The sequence below is a fragment of the Oenanthe melanoleuca genome, chromosome 2 (assembly GCF_029582105.1).
Source record: "Oenanthe melanoleuca isolate GR-GAL-2019-014 chromosome 2, OMel1.0, whole genome shotgun sequence".
In the NCBI taxonomy this organism is placed as follows: domain Eukaryota; kingdom Metazoa; phylum Chordata; class Aves; order Passeriformes; family Muscicapidae; genus Oenanthe; species Oenanthe melanoleuca.
This window is the reverse complement of record NC_079335.1, coordinates 18,548,916-18,564,385: the sequence shown is the minus strand read 5'-3', so window position 1 is coordinate 18,564,385 and position 15,470 is coordinate 18,548,916. Positions and strand designations below refer to the sequence as shown.

At 35.2% G+C, this 15,470-nt stretch overlaps 1 protein-coding gene across 8 annotated transcripts in view; it reads left to right on the top strand.

Moving 5' to 3' along the window:
* Positions 1-15,470, top strand: part of OXR1 (oxidation resistance 1) — a 260,194-nt gene that overhangs the window by 221,606 nt on the left and 23,118 nt on the right. For 7 of the 8 annotated variants that reach the window (XM_056482982.1, XM_056482986.1, XM_056482983.1 and 4 more), the window contains 2 exons: positions 2,624-2,792; positions 5,895-6,057. In XM_056482982.1, the coding sequence (XP_056338957.1) occupies positions 2,624-2,792; positions 5,895-6,057 (332 nt within the window). Of the gene's footprint in view, positions 1-2,623; positions 2,793-5,894; positions 6,058-14,358; positions 14,638-15,470 lie in introns of those variants that run through there. The other variant, XM_056482988.1, reaches the window with a different exon arrangement.

The window sequence follows — 15,470 nt, the reverse complement described above, 5'->3', positions numbered from 1 at the left end:
GTTTGACTTTTATGTGCTAAATATTAGAAGTAGTCCTCTGACAAATGTCAGCTAGCTGTAGTTGCCGGTTGTGACTTTAAAAAAAAAATCAAGTACTCTGGCACAATTGCTCTTTTACAAATGAATATTTGTAACTCAGTTGCATTAAATGCTTTCATTTTGGTTTTCTGTAAGATTGTATCATTGAATGACTGCAGGTTATTTCATGTGTTGTGATCTGTATATTTGCAGAGTAAATATATATATAACCAAAACAGTGTCTGCATACAATCCTACAGAAGGATGATGGCTAGTAACCTTATATGCACATAATGCTGCTGCCTCACTCAAGGTTGATGGGGTAAAGTACAAAGAAAAAAATACAAGGAGCACAAGATCCTGTTTTGGAGATTTGTACTAATTCAATCCAACTTCAGTGGGAATTATTACATTTGTTATTCTTACACGTTGTATTAGCAGAATGCAAATAAACGAGTAAACTATGAAATAATATTTCTCAGTCTAGATGCTACATGGTTCTACAGGCACGATTAAACAGAAAGAAGGCAAAAGATCTGCTGTAAAACTCTTGAAAACCATCAGACTGAATATGACATCTATTAAGAGTAGGTCACTAAAAACACCAGGTCATTTAAAATACAGTAAACATTTTCAAGTAGCCTTTCTCAAAATAAAACTCTGAAGTAGTCAAATGATGAGTTTTGGATCAATAACTTAACTAGACAGTCTTTTTGTCCCTTTTATATAGCAGGAACTTAGTTGAATTTTTTCTCTTTTGGGGCAGTTTTGAGAACTGTTTTTTGAACTTTGCAGAGGTCAGATGTTTGAGTTTGGAGTTAATGATCTGAATGTTGAACAGGTGATGCAATACAAGTAGATACTCATGAGTAGACTGGAGTAACCGGAAAGGTCTTGTTTGTATCTACTTTTATTTTTTTATTGCCCAAGCTTCTGTTTTTACAGACACTTTTTGTTTTCAGTCACTGGACTGAAATAAAGCTAGATGGGGTTGATACTTTGGAGAAATTGTAACAGTCTATAATTTTGTGTGTGTAAACAAGCTAAAATACCATAATGGTTACATGTCAAAATATTTACTGCTTAGCTGAATATTAAGATTGAAAGGAAAGACAAGAAGCATGAGACACTAGTCATTGCTGAAATCTTTTCTCATTAATACTATATCAAATATACAAGAAAATATTGGAGAACTCACAAAAAAAGGCATCTGAAATAGTCTTTTTGAAACTTGGGGCAGGGCTAAATTGTTTTTTATCTTACCTGCTAGCTGGAACCTTAATCCCACTTCTCTGAGCTCAGGGAAGTCCTAATCTGCTGCCTCTGAAGGACCAAAATCACAAATAACAAATCATTTGTAGAGTATTTATCTAATACTACCACAGAGTTTGCGTGCCAGTCCTGTGAAACAGTATTTTTTGTTTCTTTTCAGTGGCTTTTTTTTTTTTAACTGACGATTTACCTTTGAGCTTACATGTTAATAGAATACTTCCAAATAATGCATGTTATTATGGCTAATTTACTATACTGCAAGTATAATTCTAAAATGTTGACTGAAAACATGACTGAAAATTAGGAGACACACATTTAAGTAGTTATTAGAAAAAAATACTTTTGTGGAACAGTGCTGTTCTAAATTTCATTGTGAAGATCTCATTGAGAAAACATAGTTGCAATGTTTATAGAGCAAGAAGGTGATGCTTTCTGGGCTTAGTGGATCAGGTCTGCATAAATACTGAAGGAGAACTTCAGCTGTGAAGAAAAGGTGTGTTCTGGGAAGCTGAAACTTACCTGTATGTACATGTAATACCAGAGCTAGGATAAACCCTTTAGTGTTAAAACTGATCATAATAACTCTTAAATTTATATTTTTCTTTCTTGCTTTAAAAAAGTCTCTTGTGAGTGGAGAATTGGGCAAATAATCTAGCAAAGAAACAATTTTAAGAAGGCTTCTTCCTTTACCTTGTGCTGACTTCACAATTCAGACCTTGAGGGTAATCATATAATTCTATTAGTTCAATTAAATATACTACCAGAGAGAAAAATCTTGTACTGCAACATCCTATACTTCATCCTGAGGTGATGTTCATACCACTGAGGTGTTTGATACAGCTAATAAATTAAAATTCATCTTAATCCTGTATCCATCGGGCCAGAATGTTTTCCCTTGTAAATGACAAGCAACTAACAAACAGGCCTGACATGTGCAAATCAAGCCAAAATACATATTTAACACAGTATCTTTTTCATGTATGTGGGATAGCTGTTTAATAGTGGGAGGGTGGTGATTCAGTGTTGAGAGTATGCATGAAGAGTACCTTCTGAATGCTTCCAAGCATGGATGAAATGCTGCAATAATGTGGTCTGTAGCTGGAAGCAGAAATGAATGTTAGAATTATTTAGTATGTTGTACTCTGAAGTTAATTCTGCTGATGTGATTTTCATAACAAAAAGAGCAGGTTATTATTACTACTTACTTATCTTACCCCATCTCCCATTACTTATATAAGTCCAATATCTCTCAATTGTCTTATATGAAATTAGGTAATGGTTTTGTTAAGCTCTCTGGTACGTTGTGGACAACTTACTTCGTCTTTATTAATAGGTTCTTCTGTTATGAAAGAAAAAAGACGGCATCGATCTCACAAGTTTCTGTGTCTCAGGGTTGGAAAACCCATGAGAAAAACATTTGTTTCTCAAGCAAGTGCAACAATGCAACAGTATGCACAAAGGGACAAAAAGCATGAGTACTGGTTTGCTGTTCCACAAGAAAGGTAAGAAATAGGCAAACTCTAAAAATCAGCAGTTGACAGCAGGTGTTGAGCTTTTTATTTTTTCTGCACCATTCAAAATTTTGCAGTGATTGTGTATCTCTAAGTAATCACAAAAAAAGGATCAGTGTCTGAAAATGTTGTGATTGGCTCGTATTGTATTTGCCATTGGAGTATCTCATATCCTTATTGGCATTTTGCTGATTTACTTGAGTTACTTGTAAGTTTGGCAAGTATTTTCTCATTATATTATTTAGGCTTTTGTTTATAGCAAATAAATAATGAAAGAAAGATTCAAGTGCTATCTGGTGGAGTAAGTAAGTTCTGCAATAAAATTTTTTTCATTATCTATGCTTCCCATTATTTGGAAACTTTCTAAAACTCCTCTCTGAGTTCAGAAGAGCTACGTGGGATTCTTTTGTCTTATCTTTGTCCATGGAACATAAAACTTCCATGAACCAACTTAAGCATGTCTACTGGAAAAATACCTAAATTTGTTGAACTCATTCAGAGACATGAGAGGTTTGTGCTCACTCACTGCTACAGTCTTGTATTCTGAAATGATCTTTGCTGCTAGGAAACTCTGACTTCTTTTCAACCCAGAAGTGGTTTTCAGGGATGTTACATCCTTGTCAAAAGAATTGGGGGAAAAAGAAATACAAAACTCAGTTATCTGGTATAAATACCTACCCACAATGCTCAAGTCACTTTTCCATCTTTTCTTTTGAGCTGAATGACATAGAATGTCCAGTTGGGGCACTGCAGTTGAGGACAGATATGGATCAATTGGAGAGAGTCCAGAGGAAAACAGCAAGAATATTTAATGCCTAGAAAGTGTAACATATAAAGAAAATTAGAAGTAAGTGGGGCTCTTTAATTTAAAGGAGAAAAGGTTGATTACAGACATAAAATTATTTATACTGAAGTTGGATGCAACAAGAAATGCAGTTGTTTGTTTGTTTTTTTATGTCCATTGTGGATGAAAATGTGTGATGGACTGAAATTGCATCAAAGTATTATACTTATCCAACAGGTAGAATTGAGTCTATGGTAGTGCTTCACTAACCTGCTTTTAAACATCCCACCTTACACCTCTTAAGTGGTAGAAAGGATGCAAAGTTTTGAGTCAAAGGTCTGTCCCACTAATTCTGCTGGTGTTAATGCTATCTGGGCCATGAGTTCTCTTATGGCTCAAATCTGCTTGTTGTAGTGCTATCATATTTAATTTGTAAACAGATAAATGTTTCATATATGGCAATGATGTCTGGATTAGTTGATTAAAATGATTACTGTCTCTTTGGTTCGTTTTCTAATGTAGCAAGCACTTTGCTTCAGCATAAAGCAGAATTGATCACCTATTTTGGTATATATGGTTCTTACTTTGCAGTCTGTACTGATCTCCTTGGAAGTTATTTCATCTGTGAGGGGTGTCTAACTGAATGGGGCAGTATACTGTCAGTATCAGTTCTTTATTCATTCAATGTGTACTATGTTTTTTGTAAAGAAAAAGCTATGTCCTCATAGTGGGGTGTTTGTTTTCTTGTTTTGGTGTTAGCCTTGCTGAATGCTAGTCTGCATAGGTGAGAATACTTAGTGCCAGTATCCAGTAATTTTTGTCACTGAATAGTAAGAGAGAAAAGTAGGTATCTGACAAACCAGCTTTATTTCAGTGTTCTTAGTCTCAAAGGAGCCAGTCTGGGAAGGAGTATCTTAGAGTTCCTTAATCATCAAGTTTCATGTCCTTTTTTTAACTGCTATAATTATACATACCTCGAAGTTCTTGAAAAGTTAAAATCGGGACTTAAACTTTCATACTTGTGTGACAACCTAAAACTGATGCCTTTTTCAGTGCATGAAGAGTCTGCAGCTTCTTGTTTGGACTTCTGTTAGAGAATTTATCTAACCTTATGCATCCAGAATGTTTTACTCTTTCCTACTGCCAGAGAAAGATTTGCCCGCCCCCCCCCCCCCGCCTTTTTTTTTCCATTTTAACATTGTTATTCACAAACCTCAGTCTTAACGAGGGTGACTTTAGATAACTGACCCTGTTCAGAGACTGTTACTACTTACCTGTGTGCAGCATTCTTTCAGGCCGAGGCACATGAAAAACGTGGCTACACTTTTGAGAAACTTTGCAGTTCTGTACCTCTTGCTGTTCTTCAAGTGTTCAATTTTTCAAGGATTATTAAGGAAGGGAGAAAAAAGGCTCACATAATCTTCGTGCTAATACTGTGCACAGATATAGCAAATGTCTCTGAAGTAAGACATAAGGAGTATTCAGACTCTTGTAACCAGAGCCATGAAGCTCTAGCTCTGAATCTCTTTCCCATGATCAAGAGATACTACTGGGTGCATTGCAAGTCCTTTTCCTGAATGCTCTGTCTGTGTACCTGCAGCAAATATAGGATAGACTGACATCTGTTAGGAATGCAAAGAACTTCCTCCTGTGAATTAGGATGTTTTTTGCTCATCTGAACTGGAGAACAGTGCCCTTTGTGGCATATAACTTAAAAGAAGGTAACTTTGAATCTTGGTACTTGCTATAGTTAGGATAGTCTGTAGTGGTTTTATTGTTTATGTGCATGCTTTCTGCCGTATTTCCCTACATATGTAGTACTTCCCATAATTTGTATAATTCTGATTATGTCTTGGAGGTGCTCAGCTCTTCTTCAGGAGTGAGGAAGACAGACATGCAGACATTTTTTAAGTTCTAATTTTGTTTGGTTTTATATAACTCTTTCTAAATAAGATAAAGTCTTAGTGTTTTATTTTGAGAGTTACTTCAATTTTAAGCAGAGGTATCCAATGGGTCAGAAGTGGTTGAAAGACCATACTTGTATATGAAATCACAGCTAATCCACTGCCTACTTGTTTCCTGGTTTTTTTTTCTCCAGAGTGAGCTTCATATATTTAAAAATTAAAAAAAACAAACCGACCAAAAAAAAAGCCTAGCTAGTTTTTTTTCCAAATGTGTCTCTAATATCTAGTAAATTATGAAATAGTATTTTTATTTTAACCTTAAATACTTAATATTATTAAACATGACTGTAGAGATCACAAACTTACCTTATTTTTCTTTTCTTTGTCATAACTTGACTTTTCTAGGACAGATCACTTGTATGTCTTCTTTATCCAGTGGAGTCCAGAAATATATGCAGAAGATACTGGGGAGTCTCTTCGGGAACCTGGATTTATAGTGGTAAAAAAGAAGGAAGAGCCTGAAACTAGTGAAGAATCAAGTACTGAAGATGCTGCTAAAGAATGGGAGGTAAGGAAGAACATTATCATAGATTTTTTTTTTTAAATACATTCATTAGAATATATTAAAATATTATTAAATATTTTCCAAGAGGAAAAACTAAGCACTTTATTAGTCTTATTATCATGATCATGGCTGTTCAATTTATGCCATCCTAATGCTTTGCTCTAACATCAGATCAGGGCAACATTTCACAATTCCAAATCATTTTTATGTGGAGCAAATTGTAACTTAAAACTCTTAGGGAAAGGAATGTTAGTTCAACAACAAAGTTGGAATTTTGGTGAAGCAGACTTAATTTTCAGTCTCATAAACTGACAGTTTTCTGATATTTATTATTCCTGTATCTAGAGTGTTCACTGTTTATTGGTAAGACCCTAAAAAAGGGATGGGACAACAAATGCAGGAAAGAACAGCTATTAATGACACGGCTTTTTCAATAATTTAGTAATTAATTTTTCAGTTGTAACTTATGCATTAAAATGCTCTTGAGTGTATTTTAGAAATATATTGTAACTGGAACTCTCCCTTTTTTTAAATAATAAGTGCATTTCTCTCATGTGAATCTGTGTCCACTGTGTTTCTATGGACACATCTTTACACGTCTACGTGGTTTTGTTTTGTAGTCTACATGCAGTTAAAGCACTTCTAGTCTTGTACATTCAAGTGTTGGTCGAAAGTTTGATGATTCTTGTTGTATATATATTGTAGAAGTTTCCCATCAGCACTGTTTCATTTGAGTCTTGGGACAGCAATTGCAATCTCTGACTGTAGGATTTCTTTCATCTTTCTTCCCTCTGCCCCTACCCTGCAGTAGAACATGTTGAAATTAACGAAGTCAACACTGTTTTATGTAGTGTGTAAAAGAATTTTTAAAGAACTGCAATTGTCAAACTACAGGTAGTAGTTTTCTGCTTAGCTCTAAAACTTAGATCTATAGAACTCTGAATTCAGAGCTGAAATGTAGCTAGTTGAAGTATTAGGCCATGGTTGCAAAACATTCCCTGCAACTGAGTGATATTGCATGAAGCATTTTTGCTTTGAGACATTGAAAGTAGCATCATAGAAACATATCTCTAACTTTTGTATTTTCAGCACATGTATTGCTTGAGTTTTTACCAGCAGTGTATTTTGGTGTTAACTCTTGCTCAAAGCCTTTAGAAGTATTTGGAGTTTTAAAATCTGGCCTTTTGTAGCATGGGGATTTGTGGATAGTGATCTATATTATGGTTTAAAGCACAATATAGCTCTCTTTTAGTGAGCTCTTCAGTAATTTAGCACCTTAATATAATTATGGAATAATTTCCACACAATATAATTAAAATGTTGGGGTTTTTTTTTCATGGTGGAATGTGGTTGATTTTAGAAGCTATTTCTGAAAGTAGTTGAGGCAATACATTTTTTACAAGTATTAAAATCTGTAAGTTATTTACCACAGAATGTGATCACACCTTAAGCCTGTATTTAGGTCTTTCCTGGAAACAGTTATAGGAAACATTTCAAAAATATTATTCTGTGTATTATGTGAAATTATCAAACTTGGTTCTCTTAATATTATCAAATAATCATTTTCTGGATTTACAGTTAATGTGATTAGTGAGATGGATAAGGTTATAAAGAAGTTATGCAAGTACAACAAATATGTTAATATGGTCTTGTGTGCATTTTAATTTGAGTAATGTGACTTCCTATGACTTATCACAAATCTGAAAGCTCTTAAAAACTTTCTACTCAGAAGTGTTTGACAGTACTGGATGGCTTGAGCTGTCATTACATAAAACTGTGTTTTAGTAGCTTTTAACATGTATGCTAGAAAATGAGTAAATGCAGGCAATTGTAGCCCTTGTTACAGCGGTCGTGCTCATTATTTCCATTGAATTTCAGTCATTATTTTCAATCAATATACTTCCTTCAATGCAAGAAGCTTTTCTTCTGTCAGTTTTTGTTCCAGGTGCAATCTAAAATAGCAGGTGAACAGTGTAATTGAAGTCTTTTTCTGGGTATTTGGCTGAAAAACAGGCTGCCTTTTTCAGATCACAAAGATGGGTGAACTCTGGGTGGAAGGGAAGTGGAAATGCATGACAAAACTGTTGATCTACCGAAGGATGAAGGTGGTACCTTTCTTTTCCAAAACATGTTCTTCCTGCTGTCATTGTACAGTATTTTAAAACTAGAAGAACAGGGAAGAGGATTAATGGGTAACTCAGGTGTGGTGCTGTGGAACAGCTTGTATTTCTTTGCTAATTCTGTTAATACATTCATGTGCAGCTTTTTATCAGTAGACTTTGAGCAACTCTATTTAGTGGAAAAGAAATGATGGGAAGTAATATGCAAAGGCAAAGATCAGTAACATGAAACAAATAGTAGGTGTTGGTTTATAAGTTTGAGTGAATAGGACCAAACTTACTCAAACTTCAGTTTTTGTTTGCTTGCTTCTGCCTTGATACTGTTTTGTACATAGTGTCAGAAAAAAGTCCAGCGAATCCTTTAGCTTCCTCTTTTTATGTGTTAAACCTTTGATAGATAACTGACGTAGTAGAAGTAACTGTGAATCTACTGCTGTCTAACCATACTGTCAGTAAAGGTGACTAATTTACAGTTAAAGTTTGAAACAACCTATCTGAGACACCTTGAAGCTGCTGTTGCTGATGTTGTTGCTTTGTGTTGGTCTTCCAGAGAGGCCTCTGCCTGTGTCAATTGCAAAGCTTTATAAAAATGATACTTTTTCTCTTAAGATCGGCCCATGCTAAAGATTTGTCTCTGATATCCACTAGAAATGAATAGGCAATAACTTTATTTAATATGCTATCTAAGGAATGAAACTGTGATGCTAAATTCTCAGTTGTGTTATCTCCACCCATTTTTCTCAAGTTTCTCTTTTATCTTGTACTTTAGTATTTGTATTTCAGTTTTACTTTAGTGAATGCTTTAGCTTACACCAAGGAATAGAGGGTGTTTTGAATTGTGTGGGATTGTTGGGGGTTTGTTTTTATTTTTTTTTTTGTTGTTGTTTTGGCTGTGTTTTGGGGTTGTTTTAGTGCTGGCTTTTTTACCATCTGCACTGAGCTATAAGGTATATTTATAATTTTTTTTTTTTTTTTACTTGATATGTCTAAGTTCAAGTGCTAATGGCTTTCTGTATCTGTTAGCACAAATGATGAATACTGTTGTGTTAATAAACAAACTTGTTCTCCTAAGCATATTCTGTACTTGCATCTAAACATGGCAAGACTTGACAGCAAGCTGACGCCTTCTGTTGTGCAGTGTCTCAGAAGCAGTTTCCATTGGTATTTATGGTCTAATCTTGTTTCCTTTTTAAGTTCAAGTTGTGTGTATAGTAGGGTAGCTATTTAAACCTGAAATCTGTTAAGAAAACACTAGAATTGCTCAGCATTAAAATAATTCTTGCTTAAAGCATTGATTCTTCCTTTCCCTTTCTGTCATTTGATCTCATTTTCATTATTCAAGATTGAGTCATACTTAATGTCCATATAAGTCTAAATACTCATTCACAAGATATTTGAAAACAGGAAATTTATGTCTTAAGACTCACAAACTGGTCTTAAAGCAGTTGGAAGCTTATCAGTTTCATTTTATTCATTAACTTGTTCATTGTGGAGGAAATACCGAAAATTAGTTTTATTTAAAACTGTCTAGAAGTTAATTTCCAAAATGAAGCTTGCATTGATAGATAATTGCAAATATTTTTTCCTAGACATGGTAGGTCACATTCTGGACTTGCATTTCATAGGAATTACCTTTGGTTTGGCCCTTTGAATGTCTGTAGAAAGCATGGATACAATGCTCCTGGAAAGCAGTAACTCTTCTATCCAACTGAATTTCAGAACTTGAGATGTGGTTTGAAAATGCCTGCTAGATAAAACCATTAATTGCAATTGAAGTTCTGTCTTCTTGAAATGTTATTTGGCTTGGACACTCAGCAATCTAAAGTTCTCCAGAATCTGTAATTTCTGGAGTATCTCAAAATTCTATTTCTGTGTATTTATGGAATTGTGAAAGTCACAAATAGTGATTGTATCCTGGTTAGATAAGCACCTGTGTCAAATATCCCAATATTGAAACCTTTTTCAGATGTTAAGTTCTTTATTGGATCTGGACTGGAACCTACATTTCTATATTCAAGTGAATATTGCAGTTTTAGAATGCACTGCTGTCTTAAGCTTTATATTCTTAATCATATACCTTCTATAAATTTGCTTCCATTCTCTACTGTGTATTTCAGTGCTTGGATGCTGGCACAACATCTGCTTGTTGTGTCTTACATTTTAGAATGTGATATGAACATAATGCAGTATGACAAGCTGGATAATACTGGATCAGCAGAGAGGAGAGGAAGCCTGAAACTTGTAGGCTTCTTGAATGAAACATTGCACAGGATGTGTAAAGATGTACCATGCTAACAGTCTTCAGAATAAGAATATTTTTTTCCAATATGTTTCTGGAAAGGCTGTCTCTGATAATGAATTGGATAGACAAGCTAAATGGTTATTTGGTTTTCACATCATGTATTGTCAGTTAAGAGATTGGATGTGTCACTGTGCATGTGTTGCTGTGCATTGCCACAGGATTTTTAATAGGCTTTGCTCTTGTACTGGAGGATGAGTCTCTTCAATTCTAGCTGTCATTTGCTAGAGTAGAAATGTTTCTGTTCATTTGTTGTGGTTGGAGAAAAGGACTTTATCCGTTTATATAAGCCTATGCTCTTTGCAGAGGTTGGTAACTTTCATTCTAGCTTTTGCAATTGACTTGAGGGATATTGTACCGTCTCTCAACTTCATGCATTAGGGTATTTCTTGTTTTGCTGTACTACTTAATCTATTTTTAATCTATTGTCACTACTTAATCTATTTCAAATGTATTTATAACTTGTAAGTGGAAATTCGGTAGTTTTGATGACTTGGAGCTGTCCTGTAGTTGGAATCATGAATGTGCAATTGTAATTGATGGCTATTACATGATCTAATAGAGGGATCTGGGATGATCCCTCTGCTAAGAGTTAAAGCAGAGCCTTTCAGCTAAAAAGCTTGTGCTTTTGGGATTCTTAATGGCTTTCAGCATACCTTTGAAACTTCTCAGGAAAACATTGTGATGGAAAAATACTTCCTTTTTTTTCCCCTCCCTTTCCCTAAGTTGTTGACAGGAAACAAAGGATTACTTCTCAAATTAGACTTCCTTTCTTATGGAAACTTTCTCAGCCAGCTCGGAAGTTGTGCCAATCCATGTTGTATTGACACTACAGGAGATAGTTTTTTGTAATGTGTTAGTATATGTAAAGGGAAGAGGGGTCAAATTTAGCTGTAATCCCATGTTAGCTTTACCTGCAATGATTTTTACTAAGACCCACTTGTTCTAGAGGACAGTAGTAATTTTGTTGAGAAGCTCGTACCTGATTTTTTTATTTTTTTATTTTAACTTCATTCTAACTTCGTTACTCCTGAACTTGACACTTATTCATGTGGAATCAACAGCAAGTTATAAATAAACTGAATAATTATGTCCCCCTGCCTGTCCTGTTATCCCTCTAGGCTAATGTCTCTTATGAGGGATGTAGCACAAGAAATACATTGTCTAATGATGTAACCTCAGTCAAAAAGCATGAATTTTAATTGTAGGGATTGTAGAATTCAGTGTCACGACTTTTCTGCTGCTGTATCAGGACATTGTTAGTGACTGTGTGAAATGAAGTAGTTCCATCTTACCCAGCTGCAAAAACCTTTTCCCACACCTGGTATCCAGTCTTCCTACTGAAGTTGAGGGTTACTATGTTTACTGCCCTGTTTCAGTGTTATATAATCTTGTCATGTGATAATGTGAAATCTGGTATGGCAAAAGGTCTAAACCAGGTAATTGATTTGGAGTGGAAATAAGACATTCTGTAAGTTGTACCTTTATTTGCTGTCACTCTTTTTTCTCTGCTGCTACTTAAGTATTTTTTGAGACAGGCTAATTTATTAGAAGAAATGACATTGTGAGGTAAAATTACTGAAGGGATTATGCACGTTGATTGTGTAGAGATCTTTATCTTGGTTTTAAATTGACAATGATAAAAACAATATTCAATGTAATTAGATACACAATGGAGCAACAGAAAATGTATGTAAGAAATGGGTGGATGCTCTTAAGGGTTTGCTGCTGTTCTGCACAGATGTCATGTGTGAGCTGGTGCTCCTCAGTAGAATCTTTTATTAAGAACACTGATTGCAAGGCCTACGTTAATTGCAACAAGATATGAAATTCTAATTCCAATTAACAGATCAGTACTGTAATCCCCAAATGCATGAAAAAATAAAAGGGCAGTTTATTAATCTTTAACTAGGTGTTTTGCTGCTGAGGTCACATTTCTCGTGTGGGCTTCTTTCTGTGGCTGGGGTGGAGATCTGTCACGAGTGAAAAGTTTTGCAACTTCCCTGAGTGTGCTGTGTCTTAGTGCTGCTCAGGTTCTCCCACCCTCCCTCTGAAGCAGATGCTCCCAGCTGAGGGCACCTGCCAGCTCAGGAGGCAGCTGCTGCTGCAGGACTGATCAGCAAAACACTGTCAGGGTCTCTCTCAGCATTACTTGTGCATTCATTCCCATTAAACTTTGCAGCTGTAATTAAGTGGAAAAAGTGAGTTGTCAGATTGAACAGAATTTTATTGCTGTTTTCTTTTGAGCAAATTTTCAAAATCCTTTTGAGAAGCTCTGGGAAGTCATTTTTATTCAGAGAGAAGTTTGAAACTTCTAAGCAAATGATTAGCATTGTTTAAGATGAAAAAAGGATTCAATTCATCAGATTTTTTTCTTCCTTCCCAGCTTTGGAAAAACAACATGTTGGCTCTTGTTAGGGAGGAATTTCTTTTTTTTCCCCTCAAGGGCAGGGAAAAGATGACTGATAAAGTAGGCTGTGGAAGAGTTAGTTCTATCACTGGCTTTTGTTTTCTGCCTTAAAGATTTTGTTTCCAGAAAAAAACTGAACTACTTTTGTTGCACATTATCCATTCCTTTAATATTCCCCAGACTTGGCAGAGAAGAGGGTGATGTCTGTAGTTTGTGTTATATTTTTATATCAATGGTAATTCTCATTTGAAACAGTTTTAAGGATGTCTGGTTTTTGTTCTTGTTTTAACCCTCAGTATTAGTTCACTTATTTGAAAATAAAACCCAACAAAAACACTCAAACACGTAAATAGGCATATGGCTTATTATTGTAATCATACACCCTTTGAGTATATATTTAGTCAAATCATTGTTACATATTTGAATTTCTTAAATCCCAGCTTCAATGTTCCAATGATAAAAATGTTTTTATTTGACACCTTAATAGTTCTGGTAAGTCAGAAGATTTTTACTTCTAGAGATGCCAGCTCCCAAAAATGGTTTTATTAACAAGTAAAACGTTTTATCCATCAGAATGTTAGACACAAGTGCAAGGTGAGGTGTTCCAATACATAGTTTGCAGTAAAATACAAGTTTTGATCCTGTTTTTTTCTGCTTGGTTGTCTTGGCTTTTAGATCACCGTGCAAGAGCCTGAGTGGACAATGATTTAATGTTCTCTTGGTGCCCTGCATGCTTTCATTAAACTGTGTGAAAGTTTAATATTTTCACACAGAGCTTGGAGCATGGGTAATGTAGAGTTTTTTTGGTGGTTGATTGTTTTAGGGGATATTGTGGGGGAAGGGCGGTTGTTTCATTTTGAGTGTGGGTTAGAAAGAGTGCAAGTGCTACTACAAGGGGATTCTTACAGAGTTGTCATGCTTCTTACTATTGCACATGCCTGTTTAAATAAACATCCCTAAGGGAAAAAAGTAATCATGATTCCAAAAATACTTTCTTACTGAGACTAGCACTTAACCCATACAGTAAATTTAGGCTATAGATGAAAGGATTAATTTTCTTCTTGTAGCTTACAAACTGAAAAGGCTGTAATGCAAATGCTTTAAACCACAAACCCCCCCCCTCCCTTTTTTTTTTTTTTTTTCCCCTTAAATAATATTTTAAATCTTCACTGATCACTCTTCTGTTTCTGGACTATGAGAAATGACTGACAGGGTTTATGTAAGATTGTCAGCCATAAGAGAAGCAAACTATTAGTTTAATACTGACTGCCAACATTTTACCATTAGAAATCGTTTATGAGCAATTACCTTGTAACAGAATACTGCAAGCAGTTCTTGGGGATTATTTTTGTGCTCCTCAGCATTGTGTATGAACAATTAAGTTCTGTATCTTTAAATATTTTCGCCTTTTAACAAACTAGTGCTGTGCAGCCGCCCTTGAGCACAGGAAGCCTTCCTCCTTGTGTATCGTCATCATTTGCGATACATCCCCCCGCTGAACACTCGCTCATTTGCTCCCTGCCTTGTCAGTCAAGTGTGAGCGTCCAGCAAACTATCCTGTCACGGCGTTGTGGGGCTCTGCCTGTGCCTGGAGCTGACAGCAGGTACAGAGAATGCTTTCAAACAGCCTTCGACCGGGGTTTTTGTTTCATTTCTTTTTTTAGTCTCATTTTATTTTTAGAAGGGAAATGTCTCGTCTCTGGTATGGGAAGAAGGGAAGAAAGCACCAGCCAGTTAATCGTAAATGCACTCTGGTAATTTTCAGTGTAGTATGTTCATGTCTGTTATTGCAGTCTTTAAATGTTGTGGTGCAGAGACAGTTTCTGGAAGTTTAAATTTTGAAGGTGTAAACAGAATGCTAAGTCACAAATTTTTGTTATCTTTGGAACATAACCTAATTATTGATACTCCATTGGCATTAAATAAGAGAAACTACTTTGAGCATTAAGGGGTTCATCTGTTTTAAGGTGGGATTTTTTCCCTTTCTTTTCCCTTGGAGTAGTGTATTTTTTAACCAAAAAAAAAGCACTTTATAGCAAAGTACCAAGAACGAGAGTTTGCATGAGCATACAATTAGAGTAGTGTAAATTTCCTGATTTACCATTACCTTCTCAGAGGTCAGTCAACCATATAAAGCTTGATAATACTTCTAAATTCGTAGACATGAGTCTACTGTAGTCCCATTCTCATGTTTATAGTGAAGGGGAGAAAGCAAAAACACTGGCTTTACAGCTTATTAGATTTATGAAAGGAACTGGGTTTTTTTACAGTTATTCTCCCCAAGAAGACTTTTTGTAGCACTGTTTAATATGTAGCTTAATATGTAGTAGGAAAAGGTTTTCAGTGAGACCTGAAAAACATCTTGGCTGTTGAGTTTTGTTTTGTTGTTTTGTTGTTTTATTTTTTTAAAATTTATTAACAGGTTTTTATTCTTTCTTTTATGTTGTTTTTTTTTTTTTTTTGCCAGGATACTTGCTAAATGTGAAATTAACTTGTAACAAATGGTTCTGTAAAATGTGTGATCCTAAATAACACATTTTTCAAGTAATAGGCTCTTAACTTTCCTCTGTGATAGTGGAGTAGAAAG